The 23049-nt window shown below is 42.3% G+C and overlaps 2 protein-coding genes across 2 annotated transcripts; both read right to left on the reverse strand.

Annotated features, from left to right (window-relative positions):
- Positions 1-58: 58 nt before the first annotated feature.
- serpinf2b (serpin peptidase inhibitor, clade F (alpha-2 antiplasmin, pigment epithelium derived factor), member 2b) lies at positions 59-3793 on the reverse strand. Its single transcript, XM_061072722.1, has 9 exons — positions 3525-3793; positions 2772-2842; positions 2586-2660; positions 2200-2479; positions 1879-2022; positions 1528-1716; positions 1212-1354; positions 897-1101; positions 59-770 (listed from the first exon to the last, which is right to left on the reverse strand). The coding sequence occupies exons 2-9, from the start codon at positions 2823-2825 to the stop codon at positions 418-420; spliced, it is 1443 nt and encodes a 480-aa protein (XP_060928705.1). The 5' UTR covers positions 2826-2842; positions 3525-3793; the 3' UTR covers positions 59-417.
- Positions 3794-4215: 422 nt separating this feature from the next.
- On the reverse strand, positions 4216-16534 carry wdr81 (WD repeat domain 81). The gene is made up of 12 exons (XM_061073032.1): positions 16314-16534; positions 15100-15609; positions 11068-14570; positions 10868-10975; positions 10525-10724; positions 10112-10293; positions 9690-9855; positions 9217-9382; positions 8272-9090; positions 8017-8162; positions 7668-7850; positions 4216-6021 (listed from the first exon to the last, which is right to left on the reverse strand). The coding sequence occupies exons 2-12, from the start codon at positions 15459-15461 to the stop codon at positions 5695-5697; spliced, it is 6162 nt and encodes a 2053-aa protein (XP_060929015.1). The 5' UTR covers positions 15462-15609; positions 16314-16534; the 3' UTR covers positions 4216-5694.
- Between the last annotated feature and the right edge of the window lie 6515 nt (positions 16535-23049).

Genomic DNA, 23049 nt, shown 5'->3' on the forward strand with positions numbered 1-23049 from the left:
AAGATCAACCCTCTATTTTAAATTCCAGATAGTTCACAGTAAAACTCATAAGCGTCTGTGTCATCCAGATCAATTCAGTTTATTATGCCATTACATTACACATTTTAAAAGTCGGCTACATGCACACTGATGCTGTAACACTTCTCAGTTTGGCTTCACAAGCTGACACCATGGGAAATGTAAGATATCGAATAAAAGACTAGCAGATAATTTACTCTGGGTATAAACCATTTCTTGAGTCTCTCGACCCGGACATGTCATCTAATGCAGGGAAATTATATGTTTTTAAAGGAATATTTGACGATTGAAGGGAAGACTTTGATCCAGCTAAGTGATTTTGTACTGCACATTTAATCTGTACAATCATGAAGGTCTTGGTCTGAGTTTCACTGGGACGCCGGGGCAGGTCATCAGTCCCTACTTGGGTGGGCCTCCGAGTGAGCCATCGTGATTCTTATCGATTGGGAATCCCACTTTATCCGTGTTTCCAGCTTCTCCTCTCTGCAAGACAGGAGCTCCGGGGTTGGGGTTGTTGATGGTGCCCATGAAGATCGGTACTTGAGTCGTATCGTCAATGATGGCAAAGAAGAAGGGTTGGGTGAGGTGGAAAACGGGGTTGGACGCACGGGAGATGACCACGGCGGTGGCTGCAGCAGCCTCTGCACCCTCCTCGTTTATCTCCATGCTTGACTTGTGTATGATGCTGGACACCAGCAGGGGGCCGTCCGCCATGTCAGACAAGTTGGGTCCGGAGAACAGCTCTCCCAGGCCTAACAGAGGAGAAAGCACAGGCTCAGCTCAGGGGATATAATATATGTGTATATTCAGTCTGCAGTAGCTTCATTGAACAACAACATTCTGATCTGTGAGGTTACGCAAAAATAAACATGTCCTACCAAGTTTGGTAAAAACCTCCTGTAAGTCTTGACCATAGTCCAGTTTGAATTTAGGGACTTTAACTTGAACCGCCCTCTCCTTAGGCAGACGCTCATACAGGCTCGAGATATTGAGTTTTGGGCTAAGAGAAGACACATTGACTTGGCCGGACTGAGGCATGACCACCAACAGGCTCATGAACTTCTGGAATGGGAATCTCGCCACCTGCGGAGGTAGAGAGGAAATGCCGTTCTGTCAGGGTTCGACATTTTGTTTCTAAACTGCATCTTTGAGAACATTGATGAAACATTTAAGAATTCATGTTTATGTTTCACCTGAGCGTCCAGTTCATTATCAAAAAAAAGACTCAAAGGGTGTTTGGCATCCTCCATCACTTCCACGTCAACCATGCGCTTCTCGTCAAGGTAGAAGACGCCTCTGGAGGTGAAGCGTGGGTCAAATCGAGCTTTCCATTCACCTGTAGGAAACATAGGGTCTTAGCTTTAATCAGAAAAGTACCTCAAACGTCCAGTTGATTATGCCAAAAGACAATGAGCAAGCACAGGTCATTTCATTGATTGTTCTCATTGGGATTCTCAGCTTAAATGTATCTGAGAAAAGAGGTTTGAAGACATTTGTGTTCTCGTTCACCTTTGAAATGGACAGCATTGATCAGCATGAGGAGCACATTGGGTGGTAAAGCAGACAGGAAGTCAGTCATCTTTCCTTGTGTCGCCTTCTCCACCCACTCATTGATCTGCTCCAGGCTCACCAACACAGCTGGATCCGAGTCGTATAACCGCTTGGACTCGTTCACAAAGTCTTCCTTTGGCTCAAACCCTAAAACACACAACAAACACACACACTTTCTCACACTCCATTTCTCTTAAACCTGCTCTTTAGGTCCAAACGTAACAAACAAAGAGAGTTTCTGCAAGCAGTAGCTGTGTGGTCTCAACTTTTAGTACAGTTAAAAATATTTGTGTTCTTTTAGGGAGCGACCTTGGCGCAGGAAGATGCGTGTGGCAATTTGCAGGTCGCTGTTTCTGAGCTGCACTAAGACGTCATGCATAGAGTGGTGGAAGCAGGCGAGAGTGTCTTGGTGGAGATGATGCATCAGCAGCTCCTCTGTGCCATTTACTGCACCTGTACAGAAGAGGGGCACAATAATTGGATGAGAGCAGTGACAGTCTCCAGGCGACCATAAACCGGGGCAAGTTGCTGACACGATTTATCAAACGTGGTAATTACATGCAGTGTGTGTAGCACACGAGCTGCTCGGGGACAATGTGTCATGTACAAGCTACAGAGGGACATGCACACCTAAAGCCAGCTGGGACAGGGCTAGTGATATGCTGAAAGGAGATATGATGACATTTGGCTGCTCTGGCGTCGTCTGCAGGTTCTGCAGCAGCTGCAAACCCAGTCTCTGAATGGAAGCAGCAATGGACTTTCTCGACTCTGGGCCCTGTGCGATGGTCTGACAGCCCTCTACTGGCATTTCTTCTGACGAGTCCCCGTTGGGCGAACTAGTTGTTGCCATTACTGTTGCTTTTGTGGTATCTGCAATTTCTGGTTGCGCTGTACTTTCATTATCTACGTTCTGCAGACAGAAACAGGAGATAATGTTCAGCACAAGGACAGTTCAGAGGAGCAGTACGCTGCCGTGACAGTGAGCGTTTCACAAAGTTTTCCAGAGTGACTCTCACCTCTATAGGCTGACTTGGCAGTAAAGGAATTAGAGGCACCAGGGGGATTGACACATCTTCGGTCGCCTCATTTCTCTGTTGAGTAGAAAGAACACAAAATAATTTATGCAACCTATAAAATAAGAAAAGATTATACTGTAATTTTCAGGCTATGATCTTAATTTATTAGTTGTTTCAGTGCTTTACAGTGACTCCTTGGCTGCAGACATAGATCAACAGGAGTGTCAGACGGAGGTCCATGTCCTTACAACGTAAAACTGTGGAAAAGAGAAATTATGTTGGCTGAAAAATGTCTGTCACTTTTATGGAGCAATAAATACACCACTCTTGTTGAAAAATCTTTGGTACATTGTGAAATAAATCAACATCCCTCTGAAGTACATGTTTTCATTCCTCCAGTTTTAGTTACAAATCAGTAAAAATGAAAAAAAAATCCTGTCATAAAACACGACATTCTCACCTTTGTTTATTTTTTTTATTATCTGTGGGCATTAAACTTGCTCCTTAATTATTCACCCTCTTTTAGAGCAGCCAAGAATAACTGGAATTGTGCTTATAACATAAAATATGCTTGTTTTAGACCAGGCACCAAGAATGGCATGGTTAAACTACAAAGTTTGTGTAGTCACACAGGCAGCCTTACAACACATCCTAATATCTCAGATTTATTGTTAAATAAAAACGCTGTATTTAACTATTCACCTCATGGGGCAGAAAATCCATTTGTCTCTGTGAATTTAAACATCAGCATTATTATTATTCAAAAGAACAGATCTCTAAGAAATGACTCATAAAGCACCCGAGCCCCGTCTGCAGACTTCACACGAATATGAAAAACCATGAATAACTGAGCACTACTTCCAATATTTTACCAAAACTTCACATTACTCAAACGTAAAATAATGCCCTTAAAGAGTTTTCGAATATAAATGATCTTACCTTGAATTTAAATAGAAAAAAACTTGCTGCCTTGTCCAAAAAAGGAGCGACTAAGTGACCGTGGATTGCAGAGTTCCTCCGAGTCAAAGATTGGCATTTGCACAGCAAACAGTTAAATATCAACTTACATTGATTGGGGCCTCGTATAAGCCACTATTTGTTTGTAAATGCAGCTACTGAGACTCTTCCGAGGTTAAATATGGAAGCCTGACACACTCAGCTGTTTTGCATATCACTGGGCTGCTGATTCATTCCTGACACAACTAAATGTGTTGACAGTTTAAAGCGTGGTTATCCAAACTATGTGGGGAAAAACAAACACTATTTGATGACTTCAGTGTTCGAAATCAGATGACACAAAACACAAGCCCACATTTTCCAGAAAACACCAGGTTCTGAGATACAAACCACTAAACTGATAAACGGGTTACTGCCTGTTCTAAAGATGTGTTTGTACGTTCTGATAAAAGAATGTCTGAAGAGGATTAACGGGATAAAGAAGAAAAGAAAGATATTCTGCGGATTTGTTCTCATTTCTACACAGATAGCTTCCACATCACATGACAGCTATCTGCAAACACAAGAGTGGACTTTGACCAATGTGAACTCCAGTGACTCAGTGAAGGTTGGATAGAGAGGGAGTCACGATGAATCCAGGTGAATCACACACAAAACAACTGCACCACAGAACAACATGATAGTAATTTTTATTAAACCAGTTAATAAATAAGCATTTCTCCTAAAATGTTCACAGAAGTCATGGATCTGTTGTAACAACATTGTTCGTGTGACTACAAACTTCATTTCTTAAAATCTGATTGTTTTACGATTGAGCTTTTCACTCCAGGTTTACAAAAAACTCAAAATATCAAAAAGTGGAGTACACTTGTCAAAGCATTTTGGACTTTGGGCAAATCATTTGAAAAGTAGGCAGAATGTGTTTTATAACATAACAGTGGGGAAATCATACAAAGAGCAAAGCTTGGATTTTTGGATAATACTGGGCTTGGAAATCCTGCCTAGATTCATTATGGGTTCTATGAAAACTGTGCTTGGTTTAAGGAACATGAATCTCTACTATACATTAATTTGTATTACAAGTAGCAAATCGAACCACATTTTTTATTGATGAATAACTTTTCTCAACATGTTCATGTGCAGCTACATATAAATGTTAAAAAACAAACTGTTTATCTTGGCATCGACTATGTCAGCTGTTGCAGTGAGAAGTTAGAAAGTTGTGAGTCTACAAACTGGCGTCAAAATGGCGTCTGCCGAGATTCCCTCTCAGTCTAATGTTGCTACTGGTGCTAACTGCTAAATCAGGAACCCCCTAAACACGGTTTAGAAAATTCCAAAGCAACTTCAAGTAATTTATTAGTGGATAAAAACATTCATTCTTTAAAATCTGAGTGAGAATCTAAATGTTAAAATTCAGGCCATACATGTGCAGTAGAATAAAGGCTGTGCGTTGGTAACTGACTTTAGTGAGCGACAACAGCTGAAGTGTCTCCACTCTGCGACAACGCCGTCGAAACAGCAAGCGCACAAACAACCTACTCTGAAAAAACGCTCATGGGAAATGGAGAAACGCTGACACACACAAAAATGACTTGATTCACAAATACTGCATAGTTTAATCAGTGCATTTGGATACGCATGTATTCTGACGTCAAGGGAAATGAAAAGCGAGGTCGATGTATTTTTGGTGTTGTTATGCATCTATTTGGAAAGTGTAAACACTATATAAGAACCAGGTATGGTTCCACCTTCCTGAGCTTCTGATTCATTCCTTTGAACAGAATAGTTGACCGAGTCAAAATAAGAGTTGACTTTGTCAAGAGTTTCCCATTATATAGGTTTCATACATCTACGGGCTTGTTAAAAAATCATGGGATTTACTGTACATGATCAATGTCAATGATGTGACCATTAAATGCAGTGCCAACAGCCAGGGAGGCAAGTTTCTGTAGAAGTGAAGCTTATAGAAACGCCACCACTGGTGCTGCTTTGTTCAAAGAGCTATTTAGAGAATGTGACATCCATCCTTATCATTACAACTGACCTCGAGCACAGGAGAAGGGACAGAGCAACTTCTGAGTCCTGCTGTCTGTAAATTAGCTTTAAAGGTCAACAGTACAAGTGTTAAGTGTAGCTGGGAACCACTGATTTAAGCCAATAGGCGAATGGCGCCATTCTCAGAGCCCAGCAGCAGAAGCCTCTTGGTGGGCAGGATGGCCAGGCTGGTCAGAGTTCCACGGAAGTTCTCCGAGCTCAGCTTTGTGCTGCTGACGGGACTCAGGGAGATGTCCGCCATGGAGTACACCCCAATCTTGTTAGCCACAGTTCCGGTTACAATCTCCGAACCGTAAAGGTCAAAGGCATGGATAGGGTCAGACTGCGACTTGTACTGGCGTATAGGCTTGTTTTCCAGATCTTTCCACACAGTCAGTGTGTAGTCGGTGGAGGAAGTGATGACCAAGTTTCCTTCAGCAACCTGAAAAGAAAAAACAAGAAACAAAGTCACCGACTGACGAATCCAATAATGGCAAATTATTTTCCAACATTTTAGGAATAATATCGAATTGCTAAGTAATGTAACTAAAATATCTACTCGAAAATATGCTAAAATTACAGAATATAAGAAAAACTTGACCTAAACAAAGAGTTTAAAAGACCAGCAGCTGCACACAGTTTAAGTCGCTTCTGTTCATTCCTCACTTTTATTGTCCACAGTTACTGACTGACTGACCTTCTATTGTTGATATTAAAACATCTGACAAGCAGTGTGTCCAAATCAATTTCCCAGCTTAATTAACAACAGCCACTGGTTGTCAGAAGTGAGGGGAAGTCTGAGTAATATGAACGTGCAATTGAGAACCACCATGAGCTTTCTAATGAGTAACTTGTGTCCATGTTTGCCTAAACTTGTGCCTTTAAAACTAGAGATACAATCCTTGACCTAAATTGGGGTTAAATAAAGTTTGCTCATCCTTGCGATCTGTTGACAACAGATTTGCTGGGTACAACTTTCACCCTCTCTGTATCACTACCTCTGGGGGATGTCAAAAGCAACTTCGATTGCATTTTTTGGTCAGTGCTGGAGAAAACTTTCTCAATGTGCATTCAAAACAGGTTTTAGAATTAAAAAATCTACGCAGTCAAAAGTTAGTTATTCACATATATTGTACGTTAGTCAGATAAAGAGAGTCAACAGAGAGTACCGGACTAATGTGCACTGCGTGGGCTGAGATTGTTTACCAGAAAGTCTGGTGGGGGTGTTTGAAATACCCCCATTTAAGCAAACTAAAACTTAGTTAGTAAAGTATTTGATGTGGCTTTAATTTGTTCAAGTATAAAAAAAAGTCAATTAAAAATGTTACAAACAATTATACTATCTTTTCTTAGTCAGTAGTGTTCATTCATGTTTTTGCGAGTTCCTTTCCTGCTTTCCTTCCCCTGTGACTGTTACTGCATTTTAAATAAATTAAAAGCCTAAAAGCATTTCTTTATTTGCTGTTAACATAAGTTTTGCTGAAATTAATGTTAACTCCCCCAGTTTAAGAACATAGAGTGTTTTACAGAATGTAAAAATATGTTTTTAAATAACCATTTCTATTTATTGAACATCCTCCAGATGGGCTGTATGCGTGAACGCAGATGACCCTCCTGTGTTTCTGCTGAGACTTTCTCCATCTGGCCCCCTAGTATAAATGTGGGAACACAGCAGGAGATCCTCCATAGGATTCAAGTGAGTGGGGGTGTTAATATCAAAAACAAAAACACTATCAAAAAGATTACAAATATGTTGGATAAAAAAGTGAAGATATACACATAGAAGACACAGACGAAATGTCAAGAGACTTATGGTGATAAGTTCCGAAGCAGGTGTCGATGTAATGTAAACAAAAACATCGCCTGAATCCTCCTGAGGATCTGTTGCTGTTTTGAACACCTGTGAGCAGAGGCTCCTGCTCCATATTCATGGATAAAAGGCAACCTCTAGAGAAAGTCCGAACTCAATTCTCCGGAGTTCCTCCTGGAATCGTGTATGAAAACAGCTCCATATTCAGCTCTATTCAGTGATAGAGACGTAACAAAAAGAAAACTACACCCAGAAATGCACACAGGCTCCAAACCTACCCTCATTTGGAGAATATCTCCCTCATGAGCTGGCCAGCCCTTCAGAATCAGCCCGGTGCGTGCGTCTAGCAGAACAATGAAGCCAGATGAGAAACCTGCAGCCACTGTGCGCCCTGAAGGGCTCACTGCCAGGTAGCGGATGAGCCCAGCACTCAAATTGCTGTATGCCAGACGAAATTCATGCTGGGGAAACAAGGAAAGATTTGTCACTGTCAAGACTGAAATAAGTCTATAGGGGAGAAGAGTAAAACAAAGTGCAACTGTTTTTGTAAACACTAATAGCTAATAATTCCTAGATATTGAATAGCACAGGTCTCGACAGAAGGAGCTTGCTAAGGGAAATTGCTACCTGCAATCCTGGTTTGCGTGGATCAATGAAGCGGAGAACAGAATCTGCACTCCCAAACACAACACTGCAGTGTGGAGCTGGCATCGTGGTGACAGCTGTAATGGGATTCTTTCCGTCCACGGCTTCATATGAGCGGATCTGCTTGCCTAAGGACAAAAAAATGCAGTTACATAGAAAAGTACTTAAACAAATTATAAACTCCAGATGCACATTTCTATTCGGGAGCTGTTGTGCACTGTGCTAAATATTCCGTACCTGTATACTGGTCCCACAGGTGCACTGTGCCATCACAGCTGACCACCTCCTGAGAAGCCTCGAGCTGTCCAACGTAGAAGACTGACTTTCGATGGTCGCTGTACGTAAGCCTCGGCTCCACTTCCTGTGTCCCATCACCATGGTTATAAAGAGGCCAAAGCTTCACAGTCTTGTCTTTACTACCAGAAAGAAAGTAATCCTCTCCCGCCAGCGGCGCCAAACACTTTGTGGTGCCCGAGTGACCCAGGAAGCTCTGCAGTCGGATCTGGTGGAAGTGGAAATGTGGATCCTGTACGTTGAGACCGATCTCATACTGCCAGTAGGCCAGCCAGTTGCCCTGCAGGGAGCGGCCACTGCGGGGGAGATCTTGCTTCAGGGCACTTTCCTCCAGATTGGAGCCTGTCGCCCAGACATTGGAAAAGGGAGCTGATGTCACAGATGGAGTGGTGAAAGTGGAGGAAGTGGTGAGGATCGGAGTGGTAAGGCTGGTGCGTCCCCAGGAGTTGGCCAGGCCCAGGTTGGGACTACTGCCATACTCAGCGTCTCGGGGCACTTGAATGCGGTTTCCAACCAGGTGGCTCCCAAACGTTCCCGACTCAGGGATGGAGTCTCCCAGAGGGGTGGAGCTACTTGAGGGTGCAGGAAAGGGGCTGGACCCGACCCGCCTGCCGAAACCGGTGGAGGATGGAGGCAGCTCCGCCCTGGACATTGCTGTGGGGATCGTCTGTGGCGTCCCCTGGCTGACACTCTGATGGTAAGACTGAGCCAACTGCCAGACCAGCTCGTGGTTGGGAACCAGTTTACGAATTGCCATGTCACCTACAGAAATAACAATAAAACACAGATGTATTACTTTGAGGTTTAAAGGTATATTTGAATTGATGACAGTTTACTGCCGTCTCCCTGCTGGACGGGGTATTTCGTATAAGATGAAGCATTTCCAACCTATGAGACAGTAGAAGGGGATGTAAGAGGCGTGGGCCATCTCAGGATTAAATACAGTCTGCAGCTCTTCCAAGACCCCCAACTCATATGTCACGGTCGACTCTTCAGGGGTAAAAACATCCACCACCGTGATTTCTCCCACAATCCTTCGAGGGGCGCTGTCCAGCTACAGCATAAGAGATGTAAGTTAAATGATTACAAACTAAATTATCTGAGGCAACAAGAACATCCATCCTGCCATACTTTCTCTCTATTTGTCTCCCAGACAGCTCATATCCTCTTTTGTTTCCATCTTCTCTTTTTATATTTATGCATATTTAAATCTACCTTTGTGTAATTTTTTACATAAAGCTCTCTTGTTGATCGATCTGCTTGTTGAAAGTATTCTAGGAATAAACTTATCATGTCACACCATCAAGCAGTTCCTAGGACTTGTGTGCCTGAGGGGCGGGGGTGTGTGTGTGTGTGTGTACCTGGGGCTGCAGACAACGCAGCAGAGAGAAAACTGAGAAGAAGCGACGCAGAGTGTCAGCCATGTGCTGTTGCACCATTTCCCTCCCAATGCGCAGACAGATCAGAGCCATGAGGCTGAGCGTCTTGAGACAGACGGCAGTGCGTGTCTGCACCCCGCTGGGGAACCTGTGAACAGCACAATGGAAACAACCAGGCACAGGATGAATAACAGACCTATTGAAGCTCCTTTTATCATTAGTTTTTGACACAAACATGTAAAGATAAAGCACTTCAAAATGTATGAACAGTTCAAAGTGTATGACAAATATGCAATATTTTAACATAGCGCTGACATTTGACAGGTCATGTTAGAATTATCCCCATCATTTGTGTTGCCACATTACATGTATGAATGTGTATAGAGATATGTTCTGCTATTTACCCCATAGTGGGGGTGGTGAGCAGGTCCAGCAGTGGCAGAAGCACATCCTGATTGATCTTCATGAGCATGTCCATCAGAGTGGTATCAGAGAGAAAGACGATGATCTTCTGTGTTAGTGCAACAGCTCCCAGCAGACTTGCTTCCTTACGTGTGTTAAGACGCTGCGAAGACGGAGGAGACACCTGGAAAACAAGCACATTGTTAAGATTTAAAAAAGCATTTAATGAGTAATATTGCCGAAAGAAGAGTTACTGAACAAATTTACATTGTTAAAAACATATGTTTCCCCATTAAAAAGCAAACTAGCTTATTAGGGAGAAATAGGTGAGGGTGTGACTGTTGAAGGTGTCATGGTGGTGGTTACACACAAGAAAGTGTACATTATCTTTTAGGTATGATCTTCCTCCTCTTACCAGATATCCTATATAAGGCAGGTACTGATAGGTCAGTACAGGCTCGCCATAGAGCTGGGCTATGTAGATAAGAGAGTCTAACACAGGTTCTGCCGTCTGATCACCGACCACAGGTTTCTTCTCATACACGCTGCCCATTCCTACACTGTCCAGATCGCTCTCCTCGGATGCAGGGGCCACAAACTGGTGCTTCTCAAGCCCTATAGGCAGAGAACATGAGAAGAAAAAGAAATCCAAAGCAGTGTCAGTTAACATTGGTTGGTCAATACAAAACTCTATAATTAAGTGCTAGGGTTAGTGTGCCAATTGTGAGATGAGACCTTTCAGTTGTGAATTTACGTACCGATGTAACAGTTGGTGAGCAATCGCAGCAGATTTCTGGCTACGTATCGAGACGTCACCGTTGGTCCGAGCTTCGCTGAGAGCCATCGAACTGTTTTGCAGATTGTGTCTGTTTGTGGAAACATGTTTAAAACGTTCAAACTATAGGTTTATCAGTTGATTAACACACGTTTTACATAAACATCCATCATTAACACTCACCTAGAAGAATCTTTTGCTCCTTCTCCTCAGAGTCTTCGGCTGGATCTTGGTCGTCCTCCTGCTCTCCCACCATGCCTTTCTCTGTCTCTTCCAGTGCCATTCCATTAATAAACTCACCCTCCAGGGTAGCAACTGTGGCTCCCGAGGCTTCTGTACAACCAGAGAGAGTGAGCGCCGGGTCATATGTCACCTCCTCTTCCTCCATCTCTCCTCCCTCTTCTCCCTCACTCGCATGTTTCAGGTCCTGGCTGCTGTCAGCGGACTTGAGACTGGCTCGATCCCGTATTGAGTCTCCATCACCCAGTGAAAGTTCACTTGTGCTGCTTTTGTCACTTAGTTTCCCCACACTTATAGACTCCTGGTCTTGATCCTTGCTGGCAGAGTTCTGACTATGCTGTTTCCCAGCAGCCGCTCCTGCACCACTGCTAACATAGAACCCATTCTGAAAGTCCTCTGCCTCTGAGAGGAACACTTGGTCATTGAGACTGATGCCAGAGGAGTAGTCGACCATCCCTGTGTCCGGCCCTACCCCAACTCCACTGGGTCCGCTGCTGCCCCCCATGTTCCCGCTAACAGATCCAGACGCTGACCGCACCTCACCACACTGAAAGTCTTCTTCCTCTTCCTCTCCTAGATTACACGTGCCAGTCCTCAGGCCTTTACCCGCTTCCCCACCAGAGCCTGAGACGCAGCCTTCAAAGCCAGTCATGACCTGCAACACATGGGGAAGGAGGCTGGACAGAAAGGCCTGCAGGCCGAGCCTCACAATCAGCTGCAGAATGAAACAGTCAGTGTAGAGATAGAAACGCCCTCGCAGGCAATGAGGGTTTTCATATACGTTGATCAGTGGCTTCAGTAAATACTTGTTTGCGTTTCTGGGACCCAGTACTCTGGAGATGGGCTCAAAAAGGTACCAAGCAGCGTAGACAGCTGTGGACTCCTCAAGCATGAGGGCTAGAATGAAAGGCAAGAGAATCTCAAGACCCTCAGCTGTGATGTTACCACGCAACAGAGTCTCAAGCTGCTGCCACAGGTGAAAGACAACATCCCTTCCTTGAGTGCTGCACGTCAACTCCACCTTAGTGTGGTAGGAAAAGATAAAAACATGAAGTGCGGAAAAATAGGAGGGAAATGGAAAAGGGGTGATGACTGGGCTCAGTAACTGGCAGGGGTTCGGAGGAGGGAGACCACCGCAGATGGGTTCATATTTGAAGAGGAGTGGATGAGGGCAATCTGGTACTTCTCTATGTGCTATTCCAGAGTGTTTCTCTATCAGCAGCAGTGTCTCCAGAGCCTGGTGCAAAGACAGTGGCACGTCCCGGAGGCTTGCCGAGCACAGTTTCATAACAGCTTGGAAACGCTCTCTGAGAGGGGTGCCTGGTTTCAGTCCTCTCAGTTTGAAGGAGAAAAATATCTCAGCGATGACAACACCCAGGGCCTGCATGTCTCTTTGGTAGAGCTGTGTGAGGGAGGTTAGAGATTCAACTATCACACAGTTTCTTGTGCACTCACTCGATCCTGCAGGACGCTGTACTTCAGCGTGGAGACTCCTCACCAGGAAATTGTTCAACTTCTCCAACTCTTCCAAAGGCTGCAATGGGTTGAAGCCTTCAGGGAGGGTGATCTTGGTTTCCTCTGCACAGGCACCTACACTTCCCTCCCCATGTTTTTTGTTCACTGTCCCACCTCTTTGTGACATGGCACTGCGTAAAGCAGGGAAATCACCAGGGAATGAAGATGGGGACTGGGATACAATCAGTGCTGTGTGCTCTCCTCCCATTTTACCACCAGCTGTGCTGACACTTGGCACTGGCACAGAGCAGGATGCAGAACCGGATGAGCCAGCGGACGCTAATGAGTCCAGAGCTTCTGTACCTTGTTCAAGCTCATCATCTCTGTCTACCATGGTCCAGCCACTGGACTCGCACCCTGTGGACTCTAGCACCCTTCCATCCACACTGGCAGCAATGGCGTTGATTTGAGGGATGTGTAGAGAAGGCACATTAAGAGCGGCAAGGCCAAGGAGAGGAGGTTCTGCTGGGGCGTATTGTGAGGGAGATAAGCGGGGCGGGTGGGGCTGGTCAAACAGTTGAACTACTCCGTAGGTAGTCAGATTGGTGTGGTTGTCCACTAGGTGCAGGCACACATTCTTGGCTTTTACAGCTTCTTTACCAGACAGCTTAAAGCCAAATGTGAGGTCAATCCAGTGATGCAAATGCTGGGACACATCTCTGCTCTCTAGAAGGCGCCGGTGGACCTGGACAAACTCCTCACAAGACTTGCACCAAGAAGGCACATCCAGGTCTGGCATGTCGGGGTGGATAGAGCGGAAAATGCTGGGATCTGTGTAGAACTCTGGAATGCACTCATCAGGGGTCCAGCTCTGCATGCGCTCCATACTGGCTGGGTACTCATTAGGCTCCCACTGAGATCTGACATGGCTGCATAACACTGACTTGGGTGTCTGCCGGGCTTTGTAGACATAGTAGGTGATGTCTGAGAGCACATCAGATATGTGATGAGGTACATGGAGGTGGTCAGACTGCCCAGCACCTCCAGCACCTCCAGAGCCACTGAGGTCCCCACCTACACCGCCTAGACCAACCCCATTAGCTGCTGCAGCTGCCAAAGCCTCTTTGGTCATCTCATATGTGAAGTCCAGCTGTTTATCCCCCTTATTGAGCCTGAACTTTGACCTCCTGAGGTCCCGGAATTTTCCCAATGGCACAGTAAAATCCACCACCCATGGCAGCACCGGGTGATAGTTCGGGTCTCCTTCTCGCCGTCCTGCCAACCGGTTCAGTTCCATCAAGTAGCGGAAGTTACTGACTCGGCCGTGAACCCAGTCCAGAACCAACGTCTTGAGCCCATCAAAGCAGTCTTTGCAAAGTCTTTTGTTCTCTCGGCTCACACATACACGGTCCCTTGGAAGGACACTTTTTGGCACTTGTCTGCCAGAAGCACTACTGTTTGCATCCCCATCCCTCCCCAGTTCCTCATAATGAGTGAGGTTGAGCTTGAGACGGCTGCAGAGCTGCTCATCTACTGCTATGTCCAGCAGAGAGAGCTCTCCACAAGACAGACCTGCTGCGTGACATGCCTGCAGAGCTATTATCAGCTGGTAGAGGATGAACAACACTTTGGCATGGCTGTTAGCGAGCTTGGCTGGGCTGAAGGAGACAATATCTTGGAGTGAATACTGAGTATATGGTAGGATTACATACAACATCTCCGGCGTCTCCAGCAGACACTCAGCAGGCAGAACATTTGGACACAGATGGTCGGACTGGGACTTGGAAAAGCAAGATGAACTGGATGGCAAGAAGCTTTCTTTCTCTCTGGCTGGAGAAAGAGATGGTGATGCTCTCTCAGATGAAATAAAGGTGCAGTTGAAGAGCTTCTGTAGAGCATGACGTAATGCATCCACAGCTGCAACGTGCTTTTGTCCATTGGCTCCGACATATGGCTGCACGAGTTTGGAATGAAACTCACGCCATAGATTCCTGGAAAAATAAAAAAGAAGAACAGAGAGCGTAAACATTACAATATCAACATTAATTATTCATCATTTATATCTTTTAAACTTATACATAAATCTCACACACCTTTAGACTCTAAATTCATTGAGCCTCATGTTATTATGGGCATGATAAAGTAAAACCTCACTTCAAAGTGGAATGAAAAACCCTGAAACCACTGAAGTGGAGAAACAAACAGTAATGCTCTAGGTACTATGACATAGCAGTAGGAACAAAAACATCTGTAAACAATAGAACCATTTTTCGCTCAAATAATTGTCTTCAATTTTTTTTTTTAATAGTGAAAACAATACCCATGTTTACAAACCCCAAGAGAATGACAATAACAATAATAAATGAAAAAAGCAGAGAATCTTCACTTTTCAGTAGAAAGAACCAGAGAATATTTTGCCATTTTTGTTAGAAAAGTGACAGATCATCTTAAAGGGGAAATTTTAACTTTTTTCCGAGCTTTAGAAACACCAACAGTAAAATATCAAAACAAACACCGTACCTGACATTATGTTGTGACACACTCTGCATGGTTTTGACGTAAGAATCCTGCGACATGAATTCTGTTTGTCGATCGCATGGGTCTCTCGACAATCTGTAGCTGAGCTTGCTTTTCCTCAGTCCCTGAATGCAAACCCGTGTCCAGCCGGGAGGCAACTTTGCCTGGGAACACTGAAGGTATGTGGAAATCTCTGTCTCACTGATGCTGTCAAAGCGTGCACAGCGCATGAGCCTCTTCTCCCTCAGGCCCATCAGCCAGCGAGTAGGAACAAGGGCTACGAGCTCCCGGGGACGGGAGCCTGGGCCTTGCTGCCGTCGGTCAATCCCCAAGTCTTTCTCAACGCTGTGCATTAACAAATCCATGGTGAGTCTCTAGTGCTTGTCCAGAGTTACACACTGATCAGCTGCGTAGTCCTCACCCTCTCACACCGATGAGGATTTTCAGACATCCATGGAGGAAGGAATCAAGGTCCCTAAGGTTCGAGATAAACTCTTCTTCTGTCTGACCCGTCTGATGATTTAAATGCAATTAGATTAACAACAATTCTTCTTATATGCTTTAACTGTAATAAGACCACGTCATAAGGAAATGAGATTAGTTTCTACGGAGGAGAAAGATTGATGTGATTTGAATGAATGTGTTTGTTTTTGTTCTCATCCTAGACCCTGAAGTTTGAGCCCATCTCACATGACTGAACTTCTTCTGCACTATAATCCAATCTACACCCGGATGGAGGCAAATTTCCTGTCAAGCTTCAGGACCATTAAACTATTCTCATCAAGTGTAGAGCTCACTCTATTCACGTCTTGTTCAGAACTCCTCCGGTAACAGTAGCTACAGGTTCTGAATTAATTTCATAAAACGTTAGCTGGGATGCTAGCTGGCTGTCAGAGACAACAACCAAGAGACAACAATGGTTAACTCACACAAACTATGGATACTGTATATATGACTGTATATATAATACGCTAATGTTGCAACACTTTACATAAAAGAGCAGGAAACGCGTGTAGAATATGCTCAGACAATTGGGGAAGTAACTTGAGGCTAAAGTTAGCTTTCCCGAAGATGCTAATGCTAACTCAAACAAGCAGAGAGCGGCTTTAGAGTGACTTAACACCAATGGCATGCATCGAACAGTCGTGGTTACACAATATAAACATGGCTGCAGCGTAACTACACAACAACAGCAACGTGCATTGTGTGATATTCACCTCGCACCACTTGTAGCAGATGACAGCTGAGCCTGTGCAGCTAGCTAGCTAGTTAGCATCGAGCTAACGGTGCACCGCCGGGCTCACGCATCGCTGACTTTGTACCGCACGAACACGGCAACACGACGACATGCTGCGGGAGCTGCGGGGGCTCGTCCCGGGGTCTCCGGGGGTCTCCGGGGGGTGCGGGTCAGCGGACGGACGTGAGGAGCTGGGGTCGAGACATGTTGCAGAAGCGACGCCTCACGTGACACACAACACGTGACACACAACACAACACTCATGTGATGCTGCTGACACTTCCTCTGCAGCAGCAGCGACACACGAACACACAACGGACCACACAACTTGTTCAACAATCAGAGAACACAACATGGAAGCGCCCAGTGGTGGGAATTAACGAAGTACAAATACTTCGTTATTGTACTTAAGTAGATTTTTCACATATCTGTACTTGAGTATTTCTTTTCCTCACTTCAAAAGGGGAATGAAAAACCCTGAAACCATTGAAGTGGAGAAACAAACAGTGATGCTCAATGTACTATGACATAACAGCAGGAACAAAAACATCTGTTAACAATTGAACCATTTTTCGCTCAAATAATTGTCTTTAATTTTATTTTGAATAGTGAAAACAAATCCATGTTTACAAAGCCCAAGAGAATAACAATAACAATAATAAATGAAAAAAGCAGAGAATCTTCACTTTTCAGTAGAAAGAACCAGAGAATGTTTGCCATTTTTGTTAGAAAAGTAACTTATTGCATTTATTACAATTATATAACTATCTATTAACTTGGCAATAAATCAAATAAATTATAAAAATAAAGTTTGTTATTTAAGATCGTTGAATACAACGATCTTACTTTTACTCGTTACATTTGAGCACAAATATCTGTACTTTCTTCTTCTTACATTCTCAAACTGGCTCGTTACTTGAGCAGCGGAGGTTGGCGCAGCACTCCTCTACGCACGGCGCACCTCTCTCTCTCTCTCTCTCTTTCCCTCTCTCTCTCTCTCTCTCTCTCTCTCTCTGTATCTATCTTTCTCTCTCTCTCTCTCTCTCTCTCCCTCTCTCTCATCTAGGGTTCAAAATTTGTTAAATTATACATTATATACATTATATTCATATTGTTGTTATAATTTTTCAGTCAGTTGAGATAAATCTTGAGGAGAAACATTTTGGGTTGTTTTGTGTCTGTATAGGCCTACTATAAAAAGCACTTTGCATTTTTAATTTTGGTACTTGTACTTTTACTTTTGATACTTAAGTACATTTCAACACCAGATACTTTTGATACTTAAGTACTTTTAATATGAGCTACTTTAAGACTTTTATTCAAGTCATTTTCTGACGGGTAACTTCTACTTTTACCGAAGTCACTTTAAGGTAAGATATCTGTACTTTTACTCAAGTATGGCTTTCAAGTACTTTATACACCACTGTCCTCTGCAGCAGCAGCGACACATGAACACACAACGCACCACACAACTTGTTCAACAATCAGACACCACAACATGGAAGCTCCGGAGGAAACAGGGCCGGATCTAGGATTGTTGTGCATCAGGGGCCATACGGGGGGCCCACAATTCACACAGAGGGGCCAGGTTGATGACTAATGCCAGGTTCCATTGCACCTCATCGCTTGGCCCTCGGAATGACTTTGCACCCGAATAACCCGAGTTGCTAGCCACTTTTAGCAAAAACAGTTCATACTTACACATACTAACACAGTAGTGAATCATTCACAGACAGTAATTGGACAGTATCACGTGTACGACACATTTAATGACAATTAAATAATAAATAGTAAAGGGTCCATCTTGGATTTCGAAGTCGGAGGTGGTGAGGTTTCTCCAAACCTTCAGAGACGAAATTCCGACATGAGGGGCCGTTCCAGATGCAACTTCTGGGTTCTGAGCTCCAAGGTTTAATGGAACGTAACATAACATGTGTGCAAAATTCTTAATTTAGTAAGGTGCACATTTAAGTTCTTATGTAGTGTTTGCTTTTTTTAAGCAAAGCCACACCTCATTCAATATATTTAGAAATTCTTTTATACTTATTGCTAGTATTGTTTGTACTATTTAGTAGGGCAGGGGCCAATCAGATTGTAGCTGGGGCCAGCGCTGCAAATGTAAAACGCTTTTATATCAAATTGGAGAATATTCAAATCAATTCTGTGCTTCACAAATAATCAAAGAATAAAGGCCATTACCTGGTTACCTGAGCATAATAATCCATAATATGTTGATTTGTGTTTGGAAGGGGGGGGGGGTGACGGGTATTTAGCTGCAACACGCAACCTTACCACTAGATGTCCCTAAATTCTACACACTGAACCTTTAAACCTCCTCTTTTCATATCACACATTCTGTTTTTATTGTCTTTTCCTGTTTTCTGTGCAACTTAAACTCTAAATCCTGCAGGTGACAAAAAAAAGAAGCTTTACTTCTTGATTTAAAGTGACTTACCGCAATAAGACTGTTCAACTCCTCCCCCTCTGTCAGAGCCACCATCACTGAACTGCACTAAACCTGTCTCCTTGCACTGTGGATCCTGTACAACACTCCATATACACTTACTTCACATCATATGTGATATGTGTTCATATACACCATATTGATATTATATATCATTTTATACAATAATATTGTCTTTTGCACACTACATATTCTTAGACTCTTAGTATATTATATTACCTATTGTATAGTCAAATACTTATATTCATATTCATACTTCTACTATATATCATATCATACTCTCTGTATATTCTAGTTTACGTAAGTCTATATACACATATTTATACATGTGTACATGTTATAATTACTATTATTATACCACCATTACTATTATATATACTGTTGCTGCCATTATTACCATATACTGCTTTTATATTGGTATAATTACTATCATATATAAATATATATTATGTTATATTATATACTATATATACTGTACTATTCTTATATAATGTCTAACAATACCATTACCATCATATCATCAGTACTTTTTACCATCATCTTGCCAATGCACCTTATCTACCTATTTTATTGTATTCTAACAATACCATTACCATCATATCATCAGTATTACCATCATCTTGACACTGCACCTTATCTACCTATTTTATTGTATTTTATCTTGTGCTTCTGTTTTTTATTCTTTCTACCTCAATATTTTTAATTTTATTCTATTGTATTGTATTGTATTTTATTGTATTCAAATATACCGGCTGCTATGGCAACTTAATTTCCCTTCGGGGATGAATAAAGTACTCTATCTATCTATCTATCAATAGCAAACCACTACAGTACTGTGCAAATGTTTTAAGCATTCCATATGTTTGGATCCCTATCTATCATGCAGCACTATCTGGGAGGGGTCTTATCAGTCCCAAATCAGCATGACAATGATTCCAAACATGAATTATCTTCAGGTACCACGAGAGTACGAGGTTCAACAACAGAGGGCGTGGTTGCCGCAGAGCCCTTATCTCAACAGCATGGAGTCAGTTTGAGATTATATGAAGAGACACAGGAGAACTTCTCTAGGACATTTGGAGTCTATTGTTCCTTCCAAGTTCCAGGGTTACACCAAATCTTGGTTTGATACATTTTTTGCTATTGCACTTTAAATGGCAACTTTCCAAATAAGGGTAACATGTGGCATTATTTTTGAAAGCATCCTTTACAGACCAATGTTTATTTCACTTATCAGTCATGAAGTTGTAGTTTTGCAACAATTCTTAGGCTGCTACTTTCAACATGAATACAAATTAATGTCTTGTGCGCAACTGGTATGCAGTCAGAAATATCTCCACAAGGTGGCGTTATGTCTGCAATTTCATAGACAAACCCTTGAGCAGTTTTGTGCAGACTGTGCATTGTGTATACACATAATTGTTTCTAACTCCATCAACAAGGTTATGTTTTCCCAAATGTCTGATGTTGATTTATCTTTTTACAGAATTATACATAAACTGCTAAACTGATTTCAACCAACTTGGAGGGACGTCGCCCGGGCATGGAAACTACAGATCATTTTCTGGCTTAAATGAATGGTCGGATCCAGGACTTCTTTCTCTTTCTTCAACTATGTTTCATAACAAATAAACCATGCAGTTATCAGACTACGTTATTTCTTCTTTCATATCTGTACTTTAAGAACAAGATAACTGAGAGCCATTCTAGTGTCTATTTGAGATAACTGTATCAGGACCTTGGTCTACTACGGTTGTATTTGTATTCAATGTGGTGCTGTAATGTGAATAAATGATGTCTGGTCGAAAATTTGTGGTCAAAGTTTGTCTGGTGCCACATTGGAATCTGGATTTCTGTCACATTACATTGAATGCGTATGCTTTATTCCTTAACACTACATTATGTATTTGTTTCTCATGAACTCCTGCTAAATCTGTCTCTTTGCTGTGATTTAAATTTGAACCCTTTACTAAACATAAACGTGAAAACAGACTGAATACAGAAGTAGAGTCCATTGGCCTACAGGGGAATTCAAACAGTATATGTTAGGTTTTGTTACAATATCTAATTCAATGTTTATATTTAAGATGTATTCTCTGAGATGGCCCCGAATGAGTATAACTTGTGAGGACGTGCTTCAAGTTGATGTTTTAAACTTAATACAGATATGATTGAACGATTTTGAACTTATTAAGACCACCAAGATGCTGTTGAATGGGAAGGATAAAAAACAAAGGACACTTTTTAAAATAGTATTTAAATATGTAAATTCTTATATACGGGTGCTTTGAACATATTGGTCATAAAACTCACCAAATCAAAGTTTTTGGCACGTCTTAAACAATTTAACTATTTCTTGGTCTATTGGTATGAGTGTTGAAAGCACACAGTGAGTGATAAACTCAGAATTACAGGGAAACAAATTGTGAGCTTCTCTCATCTCAGCATACCACCAATGTAGCATAATTACTGTCAGCACTTTTACAGAAAAGCTGCTTCCAAAGAACATGACATTCCTTAGGCTCAGCATATCATGTTCTGCCCTTAGTTCTGCTCTCTGTAGTTTTATACCAGTTGTGTCAGAATGTGTCAGAGTGTGTTTCATGTCCCAAAACTCAGCGTCCGTTTTGGTTTTCCAAATATTTGCTGAAAATATACTGAACGTACAGTTCATGCAACAGGACAAAATGTACCTTGCACTTCAATGCACTACAGAAGCCTTGCAATTAATTGAATTTGTTTGTTTGTATAGATAGATTCACATCATTTAGTGATGTTTATACATTGTGTCACATTATCATTGGATGTCATCATATGAATTAACTAGGGCAAAAGTTAAATGGTTCACTAGGCTAAGAAAATATTCTGAGGCGAACTTTGACATCTTTCAAAAGAAAAACAAACAACACACAGAGTCCCAGCAAAAGCTACAGATTTTTTTCAAACTAAAAGGTATAGGTTTGGAATGTGCCATCATGAACCCATCATAAAGCACAGCAACCCTTTTCTCCTCTCCTTATGTCATCTGGTATTCACTATTTCTATATGTACAAACTCAAACAACAAAACTTTATATTTTTAAATGGAGGGATGAAATATATTTTTTCTACCGCTGAGACTTCAAGTTCACTAACTCTTTCCTCCTGAACACTATTTCTGATCTTTACCAAAAAATCCTCTCACCACCTGGTTGTAGAACAAAGTAAATCGAACGTAAGACCAAAATGAAGAGAGTGAGTGTAGAATGTAGTCGGGCACCATTGAGGGAGCCACTTTGTCCACTGGCATGAATGGAAAAAACATTGATTGATTCCCTCAAACGCTGCAAACCTTATCTTATCAGCTCATGCTATTTAACCGGGCATTCGTGTTGGCTGTCAGTTTCTTATTGAACCCTTTAACATTCACACAAATTGAAGTACTAATTTGCTGATATGATCATATTTTTTTTAACAAGAGCTGATGATTTTGCCAACAAGCTTTAAACAGTTCTTCAATCTAGAGTTTATTTATGTGAGCCTATGACGAGTGAATTGTGTAAACTGCTTTTGTTTAATGTTCTGTTCTTTATCAATTTTCTCTGATGGAAACCGACAAACTCATGGTGATTGACAAGGGTGAGTTATAGAGGTGTGTTGTGGTGAAGAGTTTAAACTTAAGTATTCATTTCAAAAGATCCTTTCAGCAGAGGGGGCAAGATTCATTGTAATCACTGTAAATAAAATTTACCAAACTAGTGCACATTCGAGCAGTTTGCTTCAGAAGTTACGCAAAAGACTCGGGACGGAGTTGCAACACATTAAAAAAGTTGTTGCATATGTTTACTCATTGTTGGATCATTTCCTTGTGTGCATTGCATTTCAAAGAACATCCCAAACCCATCAACATCACATGACAGAGAGTTGGGATCCAGTCGGCCAAACGTCTATGTTTGTCACTGATTGACTTGTAGGATGTTGTTTGTGTCACCTCAGTATTTCTAAAGGATTGATTCAAACGTGTGCCCCTCTTCAGTATGTGTGTGGGAGAAGGTTCAAGGGAGAAGGTCAAAAAGGTTTTCCCGACTTGTTCTATACGGATGAAACTTTACTAGTAAACTATTACTACACTCATAATAATAATAATAGAGTAAACTCTGGAGGAAGTTAATCAAATACTGGCAGGAAACTTTTTGTTGATTGGGTGGATGAATAAATTAGTCTGTTATCTCTTTTGTACTGGTGTGTTTGTGTGTGTGTGTTTTGTGGGGGGA

Source organism: Limanda limanda, chromosome 6, assembly GCF_963576545.1.
Source record: "Limanda limanda chromosome 6, fLimLim1.1, whole genome shotgun sequence".
NCBI classification, from domain to species: Eukaryota; Metazoa; Chordata; class Actinopteri; order Pleuronectiformes; family Pleuronectidae; genus Limanda; species Limanda limanda.

Excerpts from the sequence above, each read along its gene's own strand:
- serpinf2b (XM_061072722.1), bottom strand. The coding sequence starts at position 2,825 with ATGGACCTCCGTCTGACACTCCTGTTGATCTATGTCTGCAGCCAAGGA. Across the intron at positions 2,480-2,585 it reads TGCCAAGTCAGCCTATAGAG|AACGTAGATAATGAAAGTAC; the intron begins GTGAGAGTCACT and ends TTCTGTCTGCAG. Across the intron at positions 1,717-1,878 it reads ACGCATCTTCCTGCGCCAAG|GGTTTGAGCCAAAGGAAGAC; the intron begins GTCGCTCCCTAA and ends TGTGTGTTTTAG.
- wdr81 (XM_061073032.1), bottom strand. The coding sequence starts at position 15,461 with ATGGATTTGTTAATGCACAGCGTTGAGAAAGACTTGGGGATTGACCGA. Across the intron at positions 10,294-10,524 it reads TGCCTTATATAGGATATCTG|GTGTCTCCTCCGTCTTCGCA; the intron begins GTAAGAGGAGGA and ends CTTGTTTTCCAG. Across the intron at positions 7,851-8,016 it reads CACGCAAACCAGGATTGCAG|CATGAATTTCGTCTGGCATA; the intron begins GTAGCAATTTCC and ends TTGTTTCCCCAG.